The sequence below is a fragment of the Aythya fuligula genome, chromosome 1 (genome assembly GCF_009819795.1).
Source record: "Aythya fuligula isolate bAytFul2 chromosome 1, bAytFul2.pri, whole genome shotgun sequence".
NCBI lineage: Eukaryota > Metazoa > Chordata > Aves > Anseriformes > Anatidae > Aythya > Aythya fuligula.
In genome coordinates this window covers 36,397,098-36,419,459 of record NC_045559.1, presented here as the reverse complement: position 1 = coordinate 36,419,459, position 22,362 = coordinate 36,397,098, and the positions used below count along the sequence as shown (strand labels likewise).

Here is a 22,362-nt window from a genome sequence, read left to right as displayed (position 1 = left end):
GCTGGGTGAGCCCAACGCTCACCCCACGCTACTTTCTGCAGCGTGTAGGGGACAGGGACACGTAGCTGAGCAAACACTGCTGCTCCTGCCTGAGAGAAAGGCACAGTCCTCTGCTTTGCAGAAGAGTACAACACTTTGAAGAACCTGGTCCAGTTGGTCCTTATGCAGAAATGAGGATTACTCTCACTGCACATTATGGCTGACAACACATCAGGATAATAAGAGCTTCTTATAATTAGTCACTTGAATTCCTCAAGTTCATTTTTACAGCCTGCCGTGAGAAATAAAAAAATAAAACCTTGCGCTGGAGAAATATTTATCTTGAACAGGAAAGTCATGCTGCTTTCCTAAAGAGCCTCGGCCTTTCAAGTCAATAGCTGATCTCAGTGAGAGCTGGCATGGTGTAACCAAGATCACAGCACTGTTAGTGGGCTCGCAGTCAGACAGCAAAAATTAAGGACTGCGAATTATTCTTAACGTTTAATTAATTCATAGCATCCCAAATACATAGAGGCAATACTGATTGCTCTGAACGGTGAATGAGTTAGTGACGGCAACTCTCTACCCTGCAGTTAATGTGCAGTTAATGTTCTCCTGCTGTTCCTGCTTTTAATTCATCAAGGCAGCAAGAGGGATGTCTGCAGAGGCAGGTAAGGTCTTGGCTTCGGACTATGCTCTCTCAACAGATTCAAAGTCTATGGGAGGCTCTCATGCCAGCAGGGAGGGACAGGAGCTCTTTGGGCTTAATGGCAGCTAAAGCTGCCAGAGCCATGTCCCAGGGCAGGCTCCCAGCTCCCGGAGACGAGCTGATGGCACAGCATGGGCAGCCAGCCAGGACCCCAGAAGCACACTGGGGAACACTTCTAGACCGTGGCATCAGCAGGACGAGCTCCCCAGGGCAATGGGAAAGGGCACAGATGACTCTGGGTTAAGAAGCAGCTGCTCGGCTTTGCAAGGAAGGAAGACAAAACAAGGCAAATGGGAAAAGGCAAAGGAAAGTTGCATGGGAAGTGCAGAAGACAAAGCCTGTTGTTCTTGAAAGATCACTGTTTTACAACCCTTTCCTCCATACGCCACCTCTTATTTCATTTTCCTTTATACTGGAGGCCCTTTTTTGGGCAGTTTTGGCAGAAAACCTGAGGCATTTCTCAGAGTGGAGTTTCTCACAATGGGGCACTTCACCTGATTAAAGTTTTTCCATACCTTGAAAAAAAAATCTGAAGAAACTTAGTGTCCCAGAGAGAACATTTTTCTAAATGCTCAGCATCCTAATTAAATCATCTCAACTAAGAATGCTTCAAAACCTCCTGGCCAGAAGTGTTAAACAGATCTTTTCCAGATTAACATTTACCCAAAGATAAATCATTCCCTCTCCATTGGACAGAAACAGAACAAGAGAAACCGTAGAGAGAAACAGTCTGCAGGAGTAATATGCTCACAAACATATAGACTACGAAGACAATCTATCAAAAAGGCTTTCCTCACAAAACTTGAAAAGCTGTGCTAGAACTTGAGGTAGTCTCATTACACCTTCTTGTGATGGCAGGATCACACCAGGATTGGATTACTGCAAAATTTGTTACCTTTTGAGATTACCCCTCACCAAAAATTTATGTGGCGATTCTCCCTGTAGAGGACTCTATAACTCATCTGCCCTGAAAAGGAACGTAATTCAGCCCTCTGTATCACACCATAAGAACACTGGTTCTCGGCTGAGAGTACAAAGGATGAATTGATTTTTACCGTCCTCCCCACACAGAGTAGGTGCTGACCATTTTTCTAGGACGTACATACATGTCTGTAAAGCCTCCCCAAAAGAAACAATCATGTGTCACAGCCTTATATATGAATATCTTGGGCAGAATGCACTGGGATGGTTAAATGGTTAGAGTAAAGCATCTGAAATATGTGTTTAGGAGCAGGAAAAGGGGGATCACTGCTAACTGTCAGTATGCTTGGATCTCAAGCCTCCTGGTTCTAATAGGCTGCAGGGAGCTGCAGAAATTAGCTTGCAGACAGTTGCTGCAACCTATTCAGAGCTATCGGTGTGCAAGCAATACTTCTCCAACTACAGAGTTTTATTGGCTTTTACAGGTATAAATAATACTTAGGGAGACCTCAGGGGAAGGAATTCTTGAGCAGGAAAGAGAAAAAAAGGGAGAGAGATGCAACCATTTTTACATTATTCCTCAAATGCATTAGCAATTAACTTCCACCTGCCACTAACCATTTTACCTTTTAAATACATCCCGGGTAATGTGTTTCCAAAAACATGTAAAAGCAATTTCTAGGATAAGCCCATAGATGTCTTTTCTTTATATTATGGCAGTTTTCCCCCATTGTTTATTTTCTATAATGCAGAAGATTAAAAGAGAGTTTTTTTACTCTCCCAGACAGGTGGGAGAACTTTTAAAGAAAAGGCAGCTACTTTTTCATCTGCAAAAGATTAATACGGCTTTGGGTGCGGGAGAGGGTACTTCCCTCCAGTTTTACTAAGGCCTGCCATATCAATCCCCGTGCATTTCCAAGCTGCAGTAAAATTGCGAGTTTTGATTGTGCAATTCACATTCCTAGGGCTCCGAGGAAAGGAGGAAATGGTTTTGTTATGGATACACAATGTGGTGGTATTAACCATGCTGAGCGGTGGCTGCAAAGATGTTCACCACTCCTCGAGCTATTTTCCTGTGTGACTCGATCATCTGTGGGGTTATTGCACCAGGAAGCCAGCGTAACTGCTCGGAAGTTGCCAATGGATTATATAGCAACTTTGGTTGTATTCTTTTCTTAATGCTGTAAATTCAGTTTTTGGTTTTGCTCCAAGTTTATGGTGTCTGTATGTGCCTGCTGCTAATACTACGGGTCTCAGGTCTGCTAGTGCTATTTTGTTTGGCAACAGGTAAATGGCACTCCCAAATTCCTTGTCCTGACCACAGGCTGCCTTGGGTTCACTCTGGTGAGCCGAGGAGCTGTGACCGTCTCTTGGAGGGCATCAGCAGATACAGGCTCAGCAGGTTGGTAGCACACTTGTTTCAGCACTGTTCAGCCCTGCTAAGCAAGGGTGAAGGAAGTGGGTTACATTTTGTGTTATTCCAGTAATTACTGGTGAAGCAAGAGGTTCCCAGCCCGTGGGAATTTAGGGAAATTGATGTTCCAAAAAATTGTTAAATGGATCTTCATTCTCTTCAAGAATATCATAAATGTAAAAACTACAGAACGATGTAGTACACAAGACATTAGCAGATATGCTGTACTGGCCAGACCTTCTGCCTAGACTGCAGTTAGTGGATTCTCCATAAAGATGCTGCTGCTTCTTTTCAGGAAGCTTCTTGACTCACTCTAAGCATTTATATACGAGGACTGATTGGCAAGTAAGATGCATAGCATCAGTGCCAAAATCAGTTATCCCACCACTGTCTGGGAAGAGAAGAGCAGATTCTCACGGCCCAGCTGAAGCTACTGCTTCTCTCAGAGGAATGTGAGCATGTGGAGCTAGAGGGCTGCAAGCCGCTGGGTACATCTGCCGAATGCCAGAGCAGCAGCTTCTCCCTCTGCCAGGTAATGACCACGCCATACCCTTTGTGGAGAGGAAGGCAGCACAAAGTGTGGGAGCAAGTAGAATGAGACAGATAACGGAAAATTTGGGCGTGATTTGAATGACTACTGACTTCATTAGTACGGCAGACAGGATTGTTTGAGGCAGCTGTGAAGACTGAGCTGGGAATGAGCGCTGGGAATGAGTTAGCACCGCTGCGTGGTAATGCACAGTGATGGAATCGGCACACAGGCAGGCGCTCTGCTGCTTCCAGCTCCCATCTCAGCTGCTCACATGTGCAGCCGGTCAGCCAGGCGCAGGAGTTCCTTTGAAGGGACCCTCTTCAGGAAGACAATTTCTGTAGACTCAGCGCTGAGCCCGGCCATTTACATCTGCTCTGTTAAATCTCACCCGAGACAAGGACGCGCATTCCAACGAGCCCTTTGTGCCTTTGGCTCGTTCCACCCAGCTGTTATACCTAGGACCCATTGTGCTCTCTTACAATGATTGCTATTTAATGGAACTGAAAGGTTTGCAAATCTGAGGGAAGTACAGCGCTCTGTAATGATTTTTGCAGCCTTTGCCATCAGAACAGTCTTTGTGTGCTATAAACTAACCTGACTGCAGGATATTTCAATCCGATGCATCCCATAGGAGAAATCATCAGTGAGAGTAATTGCATCGGGGCTGATCACATCATAGAAGGAAGGCCAACCTGGAAAAGAGGAACAAGATAAGTAAGAAAAGAGGGTGTCTTTGTGGGAGATGGCACTGTAAAAAGCAGAGACAGAAACACACTTTGAAAAATGTTTATTTCGCTCCAGAGCTCCAGAGTCAGAAATAACTGAAATGGACATTTTGGATCATAAATCATGTAGGTATGTTGGAACATTTTCCCCCAAATACAAAGTCCTTTACTGAGCTGCCAGCAGCTGCCCATCTTCCATCTCAACAGAGACTCCTGCACACCTCTGCCACCTCTCAGCCAGCAATGGCCACCTATCACCTTCTGCTCTTCAACTCTTTCTTGCCACGTATCCCCCTCACCACAACACCAGCACAAAGCAGCTACCCCAGTAGATACCCATTACACAGCTGGAACTTTTCAGCCACCCCTCAAAAAAAACTCTCATCATAGGCTCTGTTTCCTGAAGCTGGGTTCCCACATGAGAACCTGATAGGCCTTCAGGTCGTGTCAACATCTACCAGTGCCCATCCAAAATCCCACCAGATATCTGTCCCTCTCGGCCAGTCTCCTGCCAAATATTGCAACATGCACAGATAACTCTTGCTCTCTGTGTATTACACACATGCCCACGCAGAGAGAACTTCCTTGTTTGTTCCCCTAATATCTGCTAAGCATTCGCTACAGATGATTTCATAAAATGACTTGCAATAAGCTATAACAAACACAGCAGCAGCTGTGAATCACTGCATGCAGATGAGTAAAGGATGTACACAGCTTTCCATAAGTAACAGGAGTAAAAGTTCCTATTCAGTAAAAGGAGGTGTGGAAGCCATCAAGTTTTCTGAATGCGGGTAAGGAAAGTGTGTAAACTGGAATAAAAAATAGCATATGTCTTCATTTGTATCGTAAGCCATTAAATGGCAAAGAACACTTATTAGGATGCAAGCATAGCAGACATAAACGTTTAAGAGGTGCTCAGAAGTGCATTTTTCTCCATTTTGGAAACCTCTGCACACAAATAGCAGCATTCCTAAGCCTGCAACCTGAAGGCATGGCAGGTCCCAAGTCCTATGCTTCCAAGGAACCTGCTGGCATCACAAGTGTTTCCCCCTCCAAAACTCACTGCAGAAGCAGAGTCATTTCCTTCCCCCAAAATACTGCAAATGTAAGAGACAGCAGATGGATTGAAGTGGAAGAGGTCTGAATGGGGAAAATATCCCACAAGACAGGAACTCAAAACAGTGCAGAAATGACAACCAAAAAAAACAATATTATAAGTTCTTCCCCTCGTGCAAAATATCGCTGCCAAACAAATACCTTCACAAACAGAAAAGGAATAAACATATGACAAGTTTTGCAGAAGAGGTTATCCCGTTGACAGAAAAATTGATGTCTCCTAATTGGTGGCACATCTCCAACATCATTCATCATCTCAGCTGGGCCTCGGTCTAATGAAAATCGAGGCCTTACAAAGAGCTGGTCGGACATTTTTGATGAAGCACTTTAGTTATTGCAATTTAAATATCTTGCTAACCAGGCATATCTACTTCTCAGTTTGTGTGACGGCAGAGGATTTCCAAAGAGGGACCTGCTTGGAGCAACCAGCTATCTCACCGTGTGAAAGCGTTTGGAGGAGGAACACTGCAGTGCTGCAGCAATTCTTGGAGGCAACCCTCCTTCCTTCATAATAGCAATAAGGGGGAAGCTTCAAAGGCTGCTGCACAGAGATTGAAGCAATCTGTGTCTTGTTGAGAAAATTATCTTGTGAGAAGGGTTTGGAGGAGATGTGTTTATGTCAGCTTTGACATTAAAGAAAGACCATCTATCCTCCTTTCTCCAGACTTTTCCTTTTGGTCTTCCCATTCAACACAGAAAAAAAAAAATAATTATTTGCTTTGGATGCATTCCATGCGCTTTTAAAAAGTGAAGTCATCTGAAACCTATATAAACAGTCAAGCTCCTCCTAAAGCAGCCTTTGTACCCAACCGGAGTGACTTCAGCTTCCTTCTACACATGCACATGTTTCAGAGGCTCCTCCATTGCCACATGTTCCCCAAGACAGCGGCTAGGAAACAAGCTGTGCCTCCACAGGGCAAACTTCTAGCTCTCAGCTATGCCATCTCCTCTGGAGTACCATCACGGACCAGGCCCCAGCATTGCTGTGCCCAAACAACAACTCCATGAGGGTTGAGTGAAACCCGATCAAACATGAAACAGAGAAGCTCCTGAAGGGCACTGTGAAGGACACCACCAGTCAGCCCTGAAGGGGTGACAAGTGAACTGCTCCTTGTGCTGATGAGCCAGAATCATCAGGAAAACCAATCCCCCTCTGCTGTCTCATTTCCCCTCTTCAGAGCTAAAGTGGAAAACCCATTTGATAGTTTGCTAAGCCTTCTCTGGCCCTTTTCTCTGCTTTAAGAGCTGCCAGGAACAAGCTGTAGAAGCAGCCTGCTTGCCTGCACATTAGGCAACTCCCAGTGATGTTGGAAAACCAACTAGACCCCTGTGGGTTCTTCATACAATCTTTCTTTCTTCCTAAGTGGTGGATGACCCAGCAGTGTCCCCACTTTACAAGCCCCTGGCTACTTTTCTCGCCTCTCACTGCTGCTGCTCAGCCACTCCTTTCCTTCTGAGCGCCTGTTCCTTCTTGCCCTAAGGCTGCAAAATGGCTGATCCATTCTGCATTTTAGATTGCTGTTGGCTGTGCTCTAATGCTTTGGCCTGCCTTTGAAGCTATCTGGCAGGGCATATTTCCACGGTGAACTAGGACCGGGAGGAAGAAGACCATTTAGGAGCTCTTCTGCTCCTACTGGAAGGAAGAGTGACCCCTGGTGCTGTACAGACTGAGCTCTGGAGAAGGCCCTTAAAAATGCTAGTGCTTAGACCCAATCCTCCACAGGTTGGAGCAATACAAAATAAGAGCCTGTTGTGTTTGTGCTCACTCTAGTGACCCTTTATATGGGAATCAGACCACTATGTCCTAAGGGCCAATATCTGCTTTGTTAATAAGACAGACATGCAGGTGAAGAGTTATTCAGATCAAAAGCAGGTATCCTGTCTTAGATCTAAAACAAAGGAATGACATTTTCTTCTGTCAAGCACCAAAGTGAAAGCCATGGTGGAAACTGAACATCACTGACAGATCTCTTCCACTCCATCCTGCAGGAATAACAGAAGGGATCTCGTGCTGTGGGGCATTATACATACCACGTGCATCTCCTTCTGCAACCGAAATGCTGAAAGTGGGGCAGTGCCTGAGTAAGAAAGATACAGCAAGCGGTGTGCCTACCATCCAGCCTCTTTTGTGCACTCCTGGTAGAGAAATGAAGCCCCAGCAGGAGAAGGTCATCTCACCCATGTTAACACAGGAAATTCTGAAGCACCTTTATCCTATGGGCTACTCCAGGACTGTTTCCTGGGACAATGCTGACCTCATGCAAAGAAGAAAGATGTTTTGTTCCTGTAAACATTTGGAACAGTCCAGCTGTTGAATGATTGATCAATTTTAGAAGTATCTCAATCATCCTTCCAATTTCACACACATTTTGTTGTACTTAGACCTCCAACTTCCTAATAAATGGATGCAAGCAGTTAGACATCTAACTGTTAAAATATGAGCCTATAATTATTTGCAGAAGCAAAACGGCAGGCTGCTTTTGAAAATCAGCCCTGCTAGGCCATTTTTCCCCCTCTTGTGAACTAATATTCCTTTTGACTTTTTTTTTTTTGAACAGCACAATTGCAATCCCCAAACATCTAATGCTCTGACATTATTCCCATTTCATACACCTGCTGACTGGAGACCTCCAGAGTCTTTTAATAACTGTGATGTCCGTAGTTATGTTTTTCATTTTGGAACCCAAAGAGACTAAATTCAACCTGCATTTTATCATTCTTTGCCGTAATTATTCCAAGCATTTACTTCAGTGAGTTATTTACAGATGGAGAAGTAGGGGGAGATGGAAGATGTTAGAACTACCAAATGACACCAGATGGAAAAGAGGACCTTGACCTGAAAAATACCTTGTTTCTCTGATGTGCTGTATTTTTAGAATTCTGATTCCCTTTTAACCTAATGTGGATTAATGAAAACCCAAAGGCTTTTTAAGGTAGAGGTTCATCATTTATCTTCACTGAGAAAGCTATGTCTGTGTAAAAACATGAAGCATATAGGATTAAAAAAGGTAATAAAGCTTCTGCTTTGAAACTGCTGTAAAGCTGAAGGGCCTTCACTTTCTTCTTTCTCACAGGTTTATTGAAACCGAATCTGAAAGACACAGGCATCCACAGCTGTAACTTCTCACATACAAGTTTAATGTGGAAGTCCAAAGTGACATATTCCTGTTATGTACAATGCCTGTGCAAATGCAGGGCAGTTTTTTAATATCTCCACGATGATGAATGCATAACAAATATTCTTACTTACAAATATTTTACCATCAGGTAGCACTACTTTCAGTGGAGGTCCAACTGTAGCTAGAAACAGAGTCGGGCATGGAAACATTCATGTTCACCAGCAAATGGCTGGACATGAGATATGTAATTCACTGGAAAGAAAACAACTGGTCCTTTCCAGCACCATCTAGGCTTAAGACAGATGACATGGTACTGGTTTTCAGCAGAACATGTGGAGCACTGCAGTGGTAGCTAGGTAGGAAAGCAGCCAAAGACAAAAAGCAGCTTAATTTTGGAAACAAAAATAAGGATATGGGGCCTCTCTAACCCACCGTCTCTAATAGAAAAGTGGGGCTACCACAACAGGTAAACAGAACACTGTGCAAAGGGAATTTTATAAAACAGTTGAATTCCTAGCAACAGCTTTTATCAGATAATCATAATCTGTTTGTTTTGTGTGTCTGTGTTTCTTTATGTTTCTCACTTGGGAAAGAAAAAAGTGGAAACCATAAATAAAGGTGGTGTTTGTTTTCATCCACGACGGCACTCCGAGCATCAAAACAACATTCTGTGAAACAGCATATGCAATCCAGATTTATTTCTTCGTTAGTGGGAGAAGGTTATATTTGTTTAAAGTGATTGTTAAGAGAGATCTGACACTTACCATTGAGAATTTCCTTTGACATCTGATTTTTTCAGAACGAGAGTGACCCTGAAGTCTCTTGAGCAATGAAAGCATGGGGCCTGTTCACTTCAGCAATTAATAACTGTATCACGATACAGCTATTGCCATAACTGCTTCCTTAGTCCTTTCACTGTGCTTTACAATACTGCTAAATACAAACTGGCTGTTTTAGAGACTTCCTCTAAAACACTTTTGACATCTCCAGCATCTGGGCTGCTGTTAAAATCAACAGGTAGGCAGGAGCTGGGATCTTCCTCAAGTCTTCTTACAAAGATTGAGTTACTAATGGTTTCTTTCTTGGTTCAGGTTCAACAAAACTACTGAACCTAACTCACTTCCTCCCAAAGGATGGTTTTCTCCCCTCATCTGAACAGTGTCTCTTGTTACTTTAAATCACAGCTAATGTTTTTAAAAATATATCTTACACATAAGTCAGTTGTAGATCTTCAGCATCAAAGGAACCAAACAGAATCATGTGAAGCGGTGTAACCTTAAGCTATAATTTTAAAATGCCAGTAAGAAATGTCTCAAATACTTTTCAGAATTTACTGTTGACCTAGTAACCTCAGTCCAAAACATTCAACTTCCAATAAATGTTTTTATTTTCCTTGCAAAACCAGTATTGGTAAAACAAATGTATGTATTGAGGAGTATCTTGCAATCTGTATACTTATGAGTTATCTTCAGAATTCACTGAAATAACAGAAGTTTTCATGCAGGATGAGTAAACTATAATAATAGTGGAGATGGCAAAACTTCCAGTGGAAGTGATTTGACAAAAATCTGAATACTAATGCCGTATATTCACAAAGAAAGGGGAAAAAAAGCCCCAGTAAATGCAGCCCTGTAATAACCAGCATCCGGCACTGAAACAAGCAGCAGTTGCAGATGAAGTACATATTTGAAAAATTTGTCATGGGGTGTTTCTAGTGATGAACATCCACAATTTGTTTTAGACCTGTCGAAATATTTTCCTATCACATTATTATGCACGTCTGGGAAACAAAGTTTGTAAAGAACAGCCAGGACTCAGTTATATATTAAAACTACAACTACAGAGATGGAATTCTGACAGAAAATTGCTTTTAACTCAAAAAAACAAACAAACAAAAAAAAAAAGCAGCTTGTGTTTTCTTTTTGGAGTTCTATTCCTTCTGCTGAGCAACATGCCCATGTCAGTGAGTGCTATAGCAGACAAACGCCCTTCTCATTACAGCTGGACAAACAGACTCTCACTGCAGTTGTAAAGTTCCGAAACAAGGGGAAGTGTTACTGCACTGATTAAAAACAAACAAACAAACAAAAAAGACAAAGGCCCCCTTTTTTCTGCTTACTTTAGATATTGAATGAGATGTCTTGGTAAGGGAACTTGGTCACAAATAACTAAGGAAGGACAGCATATTCTTGGCCATAAAGGAAATCTTTTGTCAGGATTTGGGCCGAGATGGGGGCAGCTAGCAGATGGCAAGGTCTGCTCAAGACGCACAAAGCTGAGTAACAACCACGGGGTGGAAGTGCAGCCACAAACCGCTGCATCTCCTGCAAGGGAATTTAGTCATGGGACAAAAAAAGTGGGGTAGGGCTCCTTCTGATGCCACCATGATGCAGTGGAGAACAAAACCCTCCTCTTTGTCCAATATTACAACTTATCAACGTAGTCCTTAAAACAGATGTATTTCCAGGACAGGGGTTTTGTCCCAGTGCAGGAACATCTCCTCATGAGCTGCAGGCACACCAAACGCCGCGAGGAACCTGACCACAAAGCCTTCCTTCACCTCAGGAGCACAGGAGCTGCTCCCTGCAGAGACTCCTCAGCTACAAGTGCCACCTTGCACCCAGTACCCAGGGTACTTTTACCATGCCCTCTGCCTAGGGCTTGGTCTGTTCAACACACACTTGAATGCTGCACGGTCTTGTGCGAAAGGATGCAACAGCAACAAGCAGCAGAGAAAATCCCAAAAGAAGGAAAAAGGAATGATTTGTGGGGTTAGATTGTTTGGAGTTAGTGTTGGTTTGGAGGGAGGTTTAAATCTTTTTAACAACCTCTTCTGCAAACAAAAGGAGGTAGGCAATAATGTTGACTAGAAAATAAAGACTTTTCTTCACAGAAAAGCCTGACAAAAACAATATACATGTGCATGCACACCCCCACACACCCTTTTTCTTTTAAGTTCTCTGTGGAAAACTTCAGCTGTACTTTGAAAACTTCTGAAAACCAAAACTATTGAAATGGAAAAGTTCATATTTCAGATTATAATGTTCACCTTCTGTTTTGCTTTCTGTTATGGTTTCTAAAGCAAAGCATGCCCTTTCTGGTAAACCCTGTATTTTCTTTCAAAAAAGATTTCAAAGGAAAACATTTCACAGCCATTCTATGTGGCCGGTGACAGTCTGAGGAAAGAAACAGCCTGGCAAACCGCTTTAAAAAAGATGTCATGAGGAGCTGCTCTCTTTAACACTCTGCTGTGGGAAACCCAGTGTTCCTGCACTGAGGAACCACCTGAGGACTGACCAGCACTCTCACGCTGCTCCAGCTCCGCACAGGTCTCTCCATGCTATTCCTTACGTGACTGCATCCTTGATCTTCTTCTTTTTTCTTCCAGATTAACCTTCTACGATGTTTTTGGCTCAAATAAAGAAATGAAGTAAAACAAATGCGCTGCACACAAACCGCTCAAGATATGGAAGTCATTTCCAACCTAAGCTAAAAGCACTTGTAATTAGGTACAGCACAAACCATCACAGTGGAAGTCAATTATACTCACTACATGTTTTTACAAACAAATAATATCAGTTTATAAACATCCAGCTCACTTCAGGGTCTTGTTTTCTCTTACACTATTCTAAGTAAAGATATACCTAAAAAGGAACAATTGGCTTGGAAAAGAAATCTGGTGCAACAAGCAAAAGAAGAAATAGGAGAAGATTTAGAGAGAATCAGCAAAAAGGAAATGGGCCAGTGTGCAGGAGGAGATTGGGCAGAGGCAAGAAGCGAGGAGTGGGAAGGCAGTCTTTGAGTAGATGCATTCAAATATCTCAAGGAAAACACTCAGGAGAATTTCTCCTGGGCATCGCCATTTTGTAGCTAGCCTCCCACAGCAGTAGGCTAGCTGTCCTGTAATATACATCGTCAGCCATTGGACACTTTTGGGATGCTCTCTTCTGTAATAATGAGAGGCACTCCAAATTTCTGCCTCCTTGGGCTCATCTTTCTCTCTCCCACAACTCAGGTGGAGCAGAAGCACCAGCTCAGACCCACCCACAGCTCACACACAGACCAGCACAGGGTACCCGTGCTTGGGGTGCCCAGTACAGCTCCAGGTTATATGGGGCCAGATCTTATGGCATGTGTTAGGACCACTGGCCTGACACAGCACGTCTGATAACACAGCTCAGCTGTCAGACATATCTGATGCTTGGACCCTTTAAACAGCACAAGTGGCTATCTCCCAGGTGAAAACACTGGAGCTAAGAGTTATCGTCTACAGGCTATTGAGCCTCTGCTGATCCAAATCTGTTCCACAGTCTCCCTGTTACCATTTGTCAGGCTTAAAAATGACACAGGCTTGCCCATAAGCATTTGTTCCTTTCAGGTCAAATGGTATGCTTGCAATTAAGTTTTGCCCAGAAAAACCTTGCATGAGAGAAATCTCAAAGTATCCGTGTTAAATCAGCATCAGCTGATTTGTGGTGTCAGTGGCTGCCTTATTTCACTACACACATTTGTGCCCCGTGTGCCGACTCAACATGCTCTTGATATGAGGGAAATAAGGAGCTCCTGTTCCTAGAGGGCACACAAAAAAATAACCTCAGCCACACCTGGATCAGCTCTAAGGAAGACCAGCCTCATGTGTCCAAAAGTAAAGAGGACAAGAGCTTTGTTTCAGCTGCAATGAGATATACGCTGTTATCCCGGAAAGGGAGAGAGGAAGGAGCAGAAAGGAAACGCGCACAGCCCATCATTTTATTTTTTTTTTTTGAGGAAAAAGATGATGTGCAACAGCCGGCGAAGACGTCCCTGCCGCTCCCCCTATTTCCATCTGTCTCAGCAAGGCTTGTGCCAAAGGTCAGACAGGACCACGCAAAAATATCCCACCAACTCCGGACCCCGGGCGCGGAGCAGAGGAACTGCTCTTGGCATCTCCTACGCAGAGGGTCTCGGGCCGGGACAAGGGGCCTCGGGCCGGGAAGAGGCCTCGACCCGCTGGGAAGGCTCCGGGGAGGCTGGATGGAGGCTGGATGGAGGCTGGAGGGAGGCTGGAGGGAGCCCGTCGGGGCCCGTCGGGGTCCGCCTGGCGGTGAGACGGGGCCCGCGGCGGCAGGGGCCGGCTCATTGCCGTGTTCTTGTCTCCACCTGCTGATGCTCCCTGTAAGCAGAGCGCCGAAACTCGGCCCGCAGGCACGGCAGCCTGGTTGGAAACTTGCCCGGCAGCTCAGCTTACAGGCACTCGCCACAGCTTGGGAGAGGAGTGGGGAGGGAAAGACTGCAAAAATAGAACAATAGAACTTGACCTTTTCCTTTTTTTTTTTTTTTTTTTTTTTTTTTTTTCTTTCTTTCTTTCTGCTTTTTAAACCAAACTTTCAGGAACAGTGTCATTTGCCATCTGGCGCCCCTCCTTGTTACTCGTATTTGGGTACGCTCCTATACAGCATATAGCTGATGACTGCACGACGCTGGGTTTGTCCCTTTCCTGTTCTTCAAATCTTTATAATCTTACACAGAGTCATTAACTGCTTATTTGGGATCTCAGAGCAAAGAATACAATAACCTGTCATAACAGATTTTTCCCTCTGAAGCACAGACCCTGCATTTACTAAGAAATGCCAGAATAATTATTTGGAGGTACTGACTGTTCAAAATTTGGGGCCAGGCCCCTCACCGCCTTGTTGCACAATGACTGTCCTGTTACGAGTCTCTGCCAACCAGCAGATGAACAATGGGACTGCACTGCTCACCAGGCACCTGGACCTCTGTGGTCTGCATTATACCAAGAATTACCATGGCAGGAGAGGCTCCAACAGGAGCAAGAGCTCCTTTTTTTCCATTTCCAGTCCTGTGCTGCTATACCCACAGCCCAAGGTGGCGGGGATTCCTTGCATCTTTCACCTTGCCAAACAAATCTAAACTCACAGTCAAACCTCATGTGGGTTCCCACCTCAGCCCCTCTTGTTTGAAGTGCCACCGAGCTCTGATAACAAACGGCAGCTAAACACCATCATTTTACTCACAGAGGGAAACAAACACGGACGAAGCTCTTGTGTAAGCAGGCTAGTGTGTGCTCCAATCACTCTATAAATTTCTGGAACTCACTTGTCAAAAAGCATCATCTTCAACTCACTGAACCTTTCAAAAAAAGAACACACCAGGGCTCTGGAATTCCAGCCTAACCTGGCTTTCACCCTCTTTAGAAAGGACTAAAAAAAGACAGGGAAGGGATATACAAAGGCATTTCTCATCAACTGCTAAATGGTCCAATATACTCGTAACCTTAGCTCTCTGCTTTATAGCAAGTGAGTGATGAAAACCTGATGGGACAGGCTTGCAAGCTACACTCTAACACTGAGCCACTGGGGTGCATTTTCAGAATTGGACGAAAATATCCTTAAGTGGACACCTGGAAAGGGCATGGGCAGCCAGGGGAAATACTGTCAGGAGAGGAAGAGTTTAAAAAGGCTAAGAAAATCTCTGATTAAAATTTTATGTGGTAAAGTGCTGGCATGGATCAGTTTTCTTGAAAAGCAGGAATCAGTCTCTGAGCTGGCTCCTCAGACACTATTTGGAGACCTCAAAAGCAGAGTCGTTTAGAAAGCAACTTCTTCAAGGAGTCCAACTAAAACTACAAAGACATAAAATTCCAGTCAGACACAGGAAATTCTTAGGGGAATACAAGAATTTTATGAGTCAGAAGATAAAAATCCCTCTGAATACCTAACAAAACTAATCTAATGAAGTAGTCACCGGGAAGGCAGTTTGATGAATCTGCATGTCGTGACGGACAAATTTAAACAAACAGGAAATTGAACAACCTGAATCTGTTTTCGTTTTCACTCCCTGTGCCCTGCTCCTTTTTTTCTTTAAAGGTGCAAAGCAAGCTGACAGCTGCAGAAGCTGCCGAGTGGGTCTGAGGGGACTATTTCGTTTTAGATGAAGTCTCAATTTAAAATAAACAAATTGCCTGTCTTCCTTTTGCAAAGCTGGGAAGTCATTTATTTCTGATTCATTATTTGCAGTATTGTAGACCCTACCGGCCCCAGTGCAATCAAGCCCACTAATCATTGCAAAGGAATACAGGGAAAAAAGAAGCCCCTGATATTAAGGTTATAACCCAAAATGCAGCTTCTTCCATGGCAAGCAGAAATGAGGCTAAATGCTTCCAAGCAGGTATTTCACCCATGCTGGTGGCTAGAGGGTTCAGTCCTAAATGATACCGCTAGATCAAGTCTGGTTTTGTATCAGAGCATATACTTAGCTGTTTACATGGAAAAATTCTCACTAGTTTCCAGAAAGATCCTCACATCCATGAGAGCTTTGCCTTTAGGTGCAGATAATTTCAGGACCAGCTGTGTAAAGTAATATTAAACTGAACGCTACCTCCTCTCCGTCAGGGAACCAGGCAGAGTCTAGACTCAAAACCAAAGTTTTACCTATGCATCTTCTGGCATCCTGGAAGCTGTTTTTAAGCAGAGAACAGCTTTTTCAATTTATAACCTTTCTGTTACAAATACACTCATTTTGGAAATAAATATTAGCAATTTGCACTTTGCACTGAGCATATCAGAATTCTTAAAACCATGCTGATGGTTACTATTCTCACAATGGTGCTTCTAAATCAAAATTATTGTTGCATTAAAGCCCTTCTGCTACTTCAGATTTACATCAGCTTGAAGGAAGTAAACCTACAGAGAAGCCAGAAATTTTTGTTTATTTCAATGTTTTTTGTTTGTTTGTTTGTTTTTGAGTGTCTTAATTCCAGAATAGAAAAAAAAAAAAAGTCTTTAAACAAGTTTTCCTCCAAAACTCATCTTGAGTTAATTAAAATGTTTCATTATACAAACTAATTCATTATACTGGAACTGAAATACTTTAATTTTGATTTTTTTCCTTCATTTTATATTTCATACTAACAATTTCAGACACAATAATGTGCAAAAAATAATTTTGAGGTGAAAAATGAAATCTTCTTTCCAACAAGACAAACCACTGGTCTGTCAGCTTTCATGGCCTAATGTGCTGCAGTAGACAGTATGTTAGACACAGGCTGAACTGCCTGCAAACTACTTTTACATAAATTTAGGACACTGCTTAGTTTCCTATCTGAACTGCCTGTCTAGATCCTCCTATTTGGGGTTGATTCTGGACTCCACTTAAAATACTAATTGTTTATATTAAACAGACAAGAGAATGTGTGATGTATTTTAACTGTCAAAAGTGTTGTGAACAGCAGCAGCTGGAAGAAGAATGTTTAATTCCCTCTGCTACCCTCAAGCCTTTTACAAGCCTGTATCAGCAGCTACATCTTCCTCTTGCAGGCAAGAAAAACAGGGTATAAAGGGGTAGCGCAGCAAATCTGCCTCTACAGAAAAAACAAGAGGGGTATACAAAAGCACTGCCATTATTAGGTGAAAATAGGGCATCACTAAAACTCCACCAGCATTGATGCTGATGTGAAAGCTGCGCACATTTGTGCAGAGCACAGCTCACACTTGATGGCTCCTCTCTTGTGCTGGTTTGCTCACGCTTAGCTTATGCCAGAGATGTAATACAGGCAGTGATGGGAGATATCAGTTGAACCACTCGCTGTATGGTACCCCTAAAAAAGGAATCTTGATACTATCGGTTATGGCAATACTCTTAAATCTTCTGGACACGGGGTCAGCAGCATGTGTGGGGCCATCAGTAAGGAGAGGTTTCCTCCCCTTGACACTTCATTCCCGCAGGGCATCTCAGACCCATGCTCAGGACGCCTTCCCCAGGATTATGATTGTTGCATAAGCTTGTGCTAGGGCCAGTGGGGCCCAAAACAAAGCAGAAGTGCTGTTACTGACAGGATATTAATAAAAGCTTTGCTAAGTAACAGGATCAAGTTATTTTCAATATTTATAAAGACGTCAATTTTTCAAAAGCAGAAAAAAATCCAACTACAATGATGCTATTTTGTATATTTCTAGAGGAAATCGGAGTATAGCAGCACATAGACACATGATAATATCCAGGAGCAGGAGGGCCTGACACATAAAATAAAGAGATGTACAGGCTTGTGCAAACTGCTGCAGTGCAGGTTTTCCTGCTATGTGGTTTGGTGTCTTTTTTTTTTTAATGCCACATTTACAGAACGGATTTGGCATGCTCAGGGAAGGAACACCTCTTTTGTTCATCCCATCAGTCTTCTACTTGTCCAACTGTGTATAAGTAGAAAAAAATAGCCCTAACAAGGTGTAAAATAACACTCTGCATTCAGAGACAGCATGGTACGTCATTTCGCTTGAATATTCACTTCAAAAGTAAACTCGTCTGAAACGTGGCATAAATAGTGCTGAACAAGTTTGCAGGTTATTCTGAGCTTACTGAAGCAAAGTTGCTTCACAGCTCATAGATGCAATTGCTTATTTGGTTGCGTACCACCAAGACTTTTGCTGAGAGAGCCCTCGGATGGAGAGAGCGGGGAAGCAAAGGCCTGGCTGGAAGAGGGATGGGTAACACACAGAGCTTAGCCAGCAGAAACACAGCCCATGCCAGCTGATGGTGAGCAAGACTAGCTAAGCTGAAAAGTAGCAGCAGGTCAGGATTTTGATTCGATTTTAATTCAATTTAATGTTTTTCACACCCTGTGTGTCCAACTTTTCGTTTTCCACCTTTACACTTTCTCCTTTTTGTTAGTTTTTCCTTATACTACAGGAAATTTTTCTCTTCCTTTTCACTCAAAAAGGTAGCAAGGTGGGTTTCTGGGCTTTCTCTTGGAGCCATCTTTGCTTGGGAGCGTGAAGTCACAGGACTATAGCATTGATTAGATTAGATTTTGGATGGAGCTGTTTAGAGATTTAGTTCAGGTTTGAAAAGCATTTGTGATTCAATCTAAAAGCAAAGTCTTTCAGAGACTTTTGCCACAGAAAGCAAAACAAAAAACTTGACAAAGGGCTCAGTAGAAAATTTTCCATTAAAAGATTTTTAAATAAAAGAAACGTGAAATGATTACTCTCTGAAAGCAAATGTTTTCATGGGAATGTCTCGATTTGACCGAGAGCACATTCAGCCCACAGCAGCCAGTGACCTGATGGCTGTGAGTCCCAGGAGATGCAGCTCAGGGACATGCAGGATTCTGCTCTGATCAGCTTCTGCTGTTTTGTATGCAAAGTGGAGAAGCTTTAGCAAGAAAGACTTGGAGAAAGGTTTAAGACAGCCAAAACAATCCAAGGGCTTCCTGTCCTTCTCCTGCCCCCACCTGCAGATGCATCAGTCCCACTGCTGCCTGACCACTCACTGGCCACTGGCTCTTTGCTTATATATATATATATATATATATATATATATATATTTTTTTTTTTTTCTGGGCTAGCGGGCTGAATCAGTTAACTGAGAGACCAAACAACCACTGGAGGCAATGCAAGGTAAAAGTGTACAGGGCAAGGAGAGGAAGGGAAACAGAAACGCAGTGCCTGTGTCAGCAAGGTGTTGAATTGACTCAGCAGCCTCATTAAACCTTGCCTTAGGGGTGATGCTAAAGCACTACAGTGCCAAGCTCAGTGCTCTGCTCTGCCCAAGTTTCAGGACTCACACATGAACCAAGATGTTTCTCCTACCAGTGAGAGCTCTAGCTATGACACTGCCTTGCCACTTTTGAAAGCTTTCTCTTCACCTGAGAAGTAAGCTCCCAGAGATTGTGAGAGGGGAATGGTCTAGAAATTACCCCAATGTAGCTATAAAATCACTTGGTGCCATTTTTGGCCCCTCAGGCTGCTCTTTGGTGACCTCGACTGTGAGGCAGGGACTTGGCCATATGCTCTGTGAATGATGTGACCCCCCCAGACTGGTTTGCTTCTCAGCCTGTGGCATATGACAAGGCACACTCCCACTGTCTAAGCTTTCTTTGCCTTTCAGGTTTACATGCAGGAAGGAGAACAGTCATAGGTCTGCATGCTGACTGCGTGCTGACTTACTGTGTTGTCCCTGACTGACAGAAACACTGCAACCTGAATAAGGCAAACCTCCGTGTTCAGCACCAAAGGTCTCCTCTACTGCAGCATTACAAAAGGCAAAGTATGCAAATCCAGAATTTATTTATTTATTATCTGGGATAATTCTTTCTTCAGAGAGCTGGGAGCAGAGAAAGCACTTTCCACAAAAGGGACTTAACTGCTTTTAAAAAAAAAAAAAGTATTGCTCAAGAAAAGCTACAGTATGCCAGTTCCCAACCTTGTCTTGATACACAAAATCTGATTTTGATGCCAAGCTACCCCAATATTGATCCCACTCCATTCAACCAACGTGGACCTTATTCAAATGTTACGTAACCCTACACAAGTACAATGTCTCTTTGCTTAAGTTCTGAGCAGGCAAAGCAGATTTAGCAACATGGCAACCATGGAGGTTGCAGGGATGGGGAAGGAATGGAAAGCACAAGTTGCTGGGCTTTCCCTCCTCTATCCTTCACATGTTATATCTGTTTTCAACCCAAACAGCACACATTCTCAGTGTGGAGCACTCTTAGGCTCAACAGAAAAGTTCTGCCTTCAGCTGGCTAAAAGGGACTGTTCTAGGCTCAAACCTCCACTGGAATTTAAGCAGCACCTAGTACCCCAAAAGGTTTGCAGTCACACAAAACACTTGGTGCCCTCACCCACTTCTCAGCTCCCCAGAAAGCTGAGGCATACCAAATGTTTTAAATGCTCGTGCTGTAATTGTATCACTCCAGGTGTTCTCAATAGGATTCCTCCCTATAAAACAACTAAAGAGGTGAAATACAGTCCAAGTCTCCGCAGGAAAAGAACGGAGCCAAGAGCACAATCAGTTTCTGAAAAATGACTTGGTTCCCATGCCACAAGCAACAGTCCATAAAGCATCTCACAGAAAGCCCAAACACACCCTGCAGCTTCTGGCTTTGGAGCAAGAACCGGAGGACCTGGGGACCTCAGACCCGCATTCCAAAATGGACCTTACGATGTACTTCCCTCCCTTGCAACAGCTTAATGACCTGCAAATTTTCAGCCCTGGCCATATCTGACATCAGTTTCAGAGCCCCACCTTCAACCAGATTAAAACATTTGTATGTTTTGACATGAACCATGAGGGTGTTTCATTTGCACAGAACCCACCCTATTGATTTGGTCTGTTTTTGGTGGGGGGAGAACAGGATGGGGAAGGAAGGATTCCTACCCTGTTGTATTCAAAGCAGCTTCAGTAGCAAAATTTTCAATGTTCAACCTCTGTACTTGTGTCCAGTACTGCCATCATGAGCTGTAACATTTCATGCTGTTCCTCTTAAGTAAAATAGTTTGGAGTCTGCACCCTAAGAAATGTTGTCTAAAAGCCTTGCAAAATTAGGAATAATTTTCTAGGAAGATCTGAACCACAGGGATCACCTTGTAGTGAGCTCAGTGTGCAGTGACTGATTGTCCCCATTGCTGGCGTTCCCAGGGGTCACAAATGGGTTCAGCCACATTGTGCCAGGGCATCCCAAAAAAAGAAAGGCCATCACAGCCAGCTGATAGCATGATCTAGGAAACCAACCTGTGGATCACATTAATTAAGTATCCAATTAAATGGGCCTGATTTTTGAGTGGATGGCAGATTTGGGAATTTGTTTTTAGTTTCTTTCTAAAACATAACATTTCCTTGAACCATACCCTCTAGTGCTCTAGAAAACTTTCTATAAATTTTTTCTAATTTTGTAAAAAAAAAAAAAAAAAAAAAAAAAAAAAAAATGTTGGCTGGAAAAACTGGAGTATTTGGAAAAAAATCAAATAGCTCAACTGTTTTCCACTTTTCATTTTTAAAGCATAGAATTCAAGCCTTTGTCTGAAATGTTCCCTTTCCAATATCAATTTATGTTTAAAAAAATCTGAGGGATATACTACCTGTCCCAGTTCAATACACGGAAAAAAAAAAAAAAAAAAAAAAAAAAGACAAAACCAAACTTTTTATTTCTCCTTGCCAACTAAAAGCAAACTATCCTGCACACACAAGTCCCTCACCTTGTTTCCAAGTACAGGTTTGATCCTCAAATAAAAAATCCAACTGTACAGCCTCTAACAGTGGCTACCACAGCCTCTGAGACTAACTTTATCCACCTGTATTTGAACATTTCACCTCTCAATACAGTAAAAATATAGAGCAAAAGCTATACATACATTCAAATACATGTCTTGGGTGAGCAGTGCAAACAATTATTTTATTTGCAGCTTTATACTAGCATATCCTTCTGCTATCTCTGTGCTTAACAATCTACTTTCCTATGCCCATCATAAAACATAATTTTTCTTTTTTTTTTTTCTTCATTGATCTTTATTAGATCATTTAAATATTTGCACGGGCTTCAGCAAGTATCAGTTGACTTCCTGAGAGTGGAGCGTTTTACTGTCTTCACTCTTGCTTTGAATGTTTTTAAGATACCTGCTATCATTGCTGTTAACTCTAATTCCCCATCATTCATTAGTTTTAAAACAGACTTGCACAAATAAACCACAATGTTGAATTAATGAGATATGGATAGGAAGTTTCTGTAAATATAGTCGGAATTAAAGATAGAATGTCTGCATAACTTAGATAATTTTTCCTTTACATTACACTGAAGATGACACTGAATGCCCTTAGTTTATTAACCTTTATGCATTTGGAGAACACTCTACCTCGTTCTTTCAGGTTCTTTAACAGACCACCTTTTTTTTTTTTTTTAAAAAGAAAAAAGTATGAAGAACAGACTCATATCCAAAAGGTAAAGCAGAACTGCAGGCTGTAATATGTTTGATTACTTAGGTATTTTAATGTTATTGACTACATCCATCTGTGCAAGGTTTAAGCCTGGCACTGGCCAATACGGTTTATGAAAATTTCTAAAAAGTATGCAA

The 22,362-nt window shown here is 42.8% G+C and overlaps 1 protein-coding gene across 1 annotated transcript in view; it reads right to left on the bottom strand.

Moving 5' to 3' along the window:
* MSRB3 (methionine sulfoxide reductase B3) overlaps positions 1 to 22,362 on the bottom strand; it is a 58,526-nt gene that overhangs the window by 630 nt on the left and 35,534 nt on the right. The window contains exon 6 of the mRNA XM_032207436.1: positions 4,150 to 4,247. Within this exon, the coding sequence (XP_032063327.1) occupies positions 4,150 to 4,247 (98 nt within the window). The remainder of the gene's footprint in view (positions 1 to 4,149; positions 4,248 to 22,362) is intronic.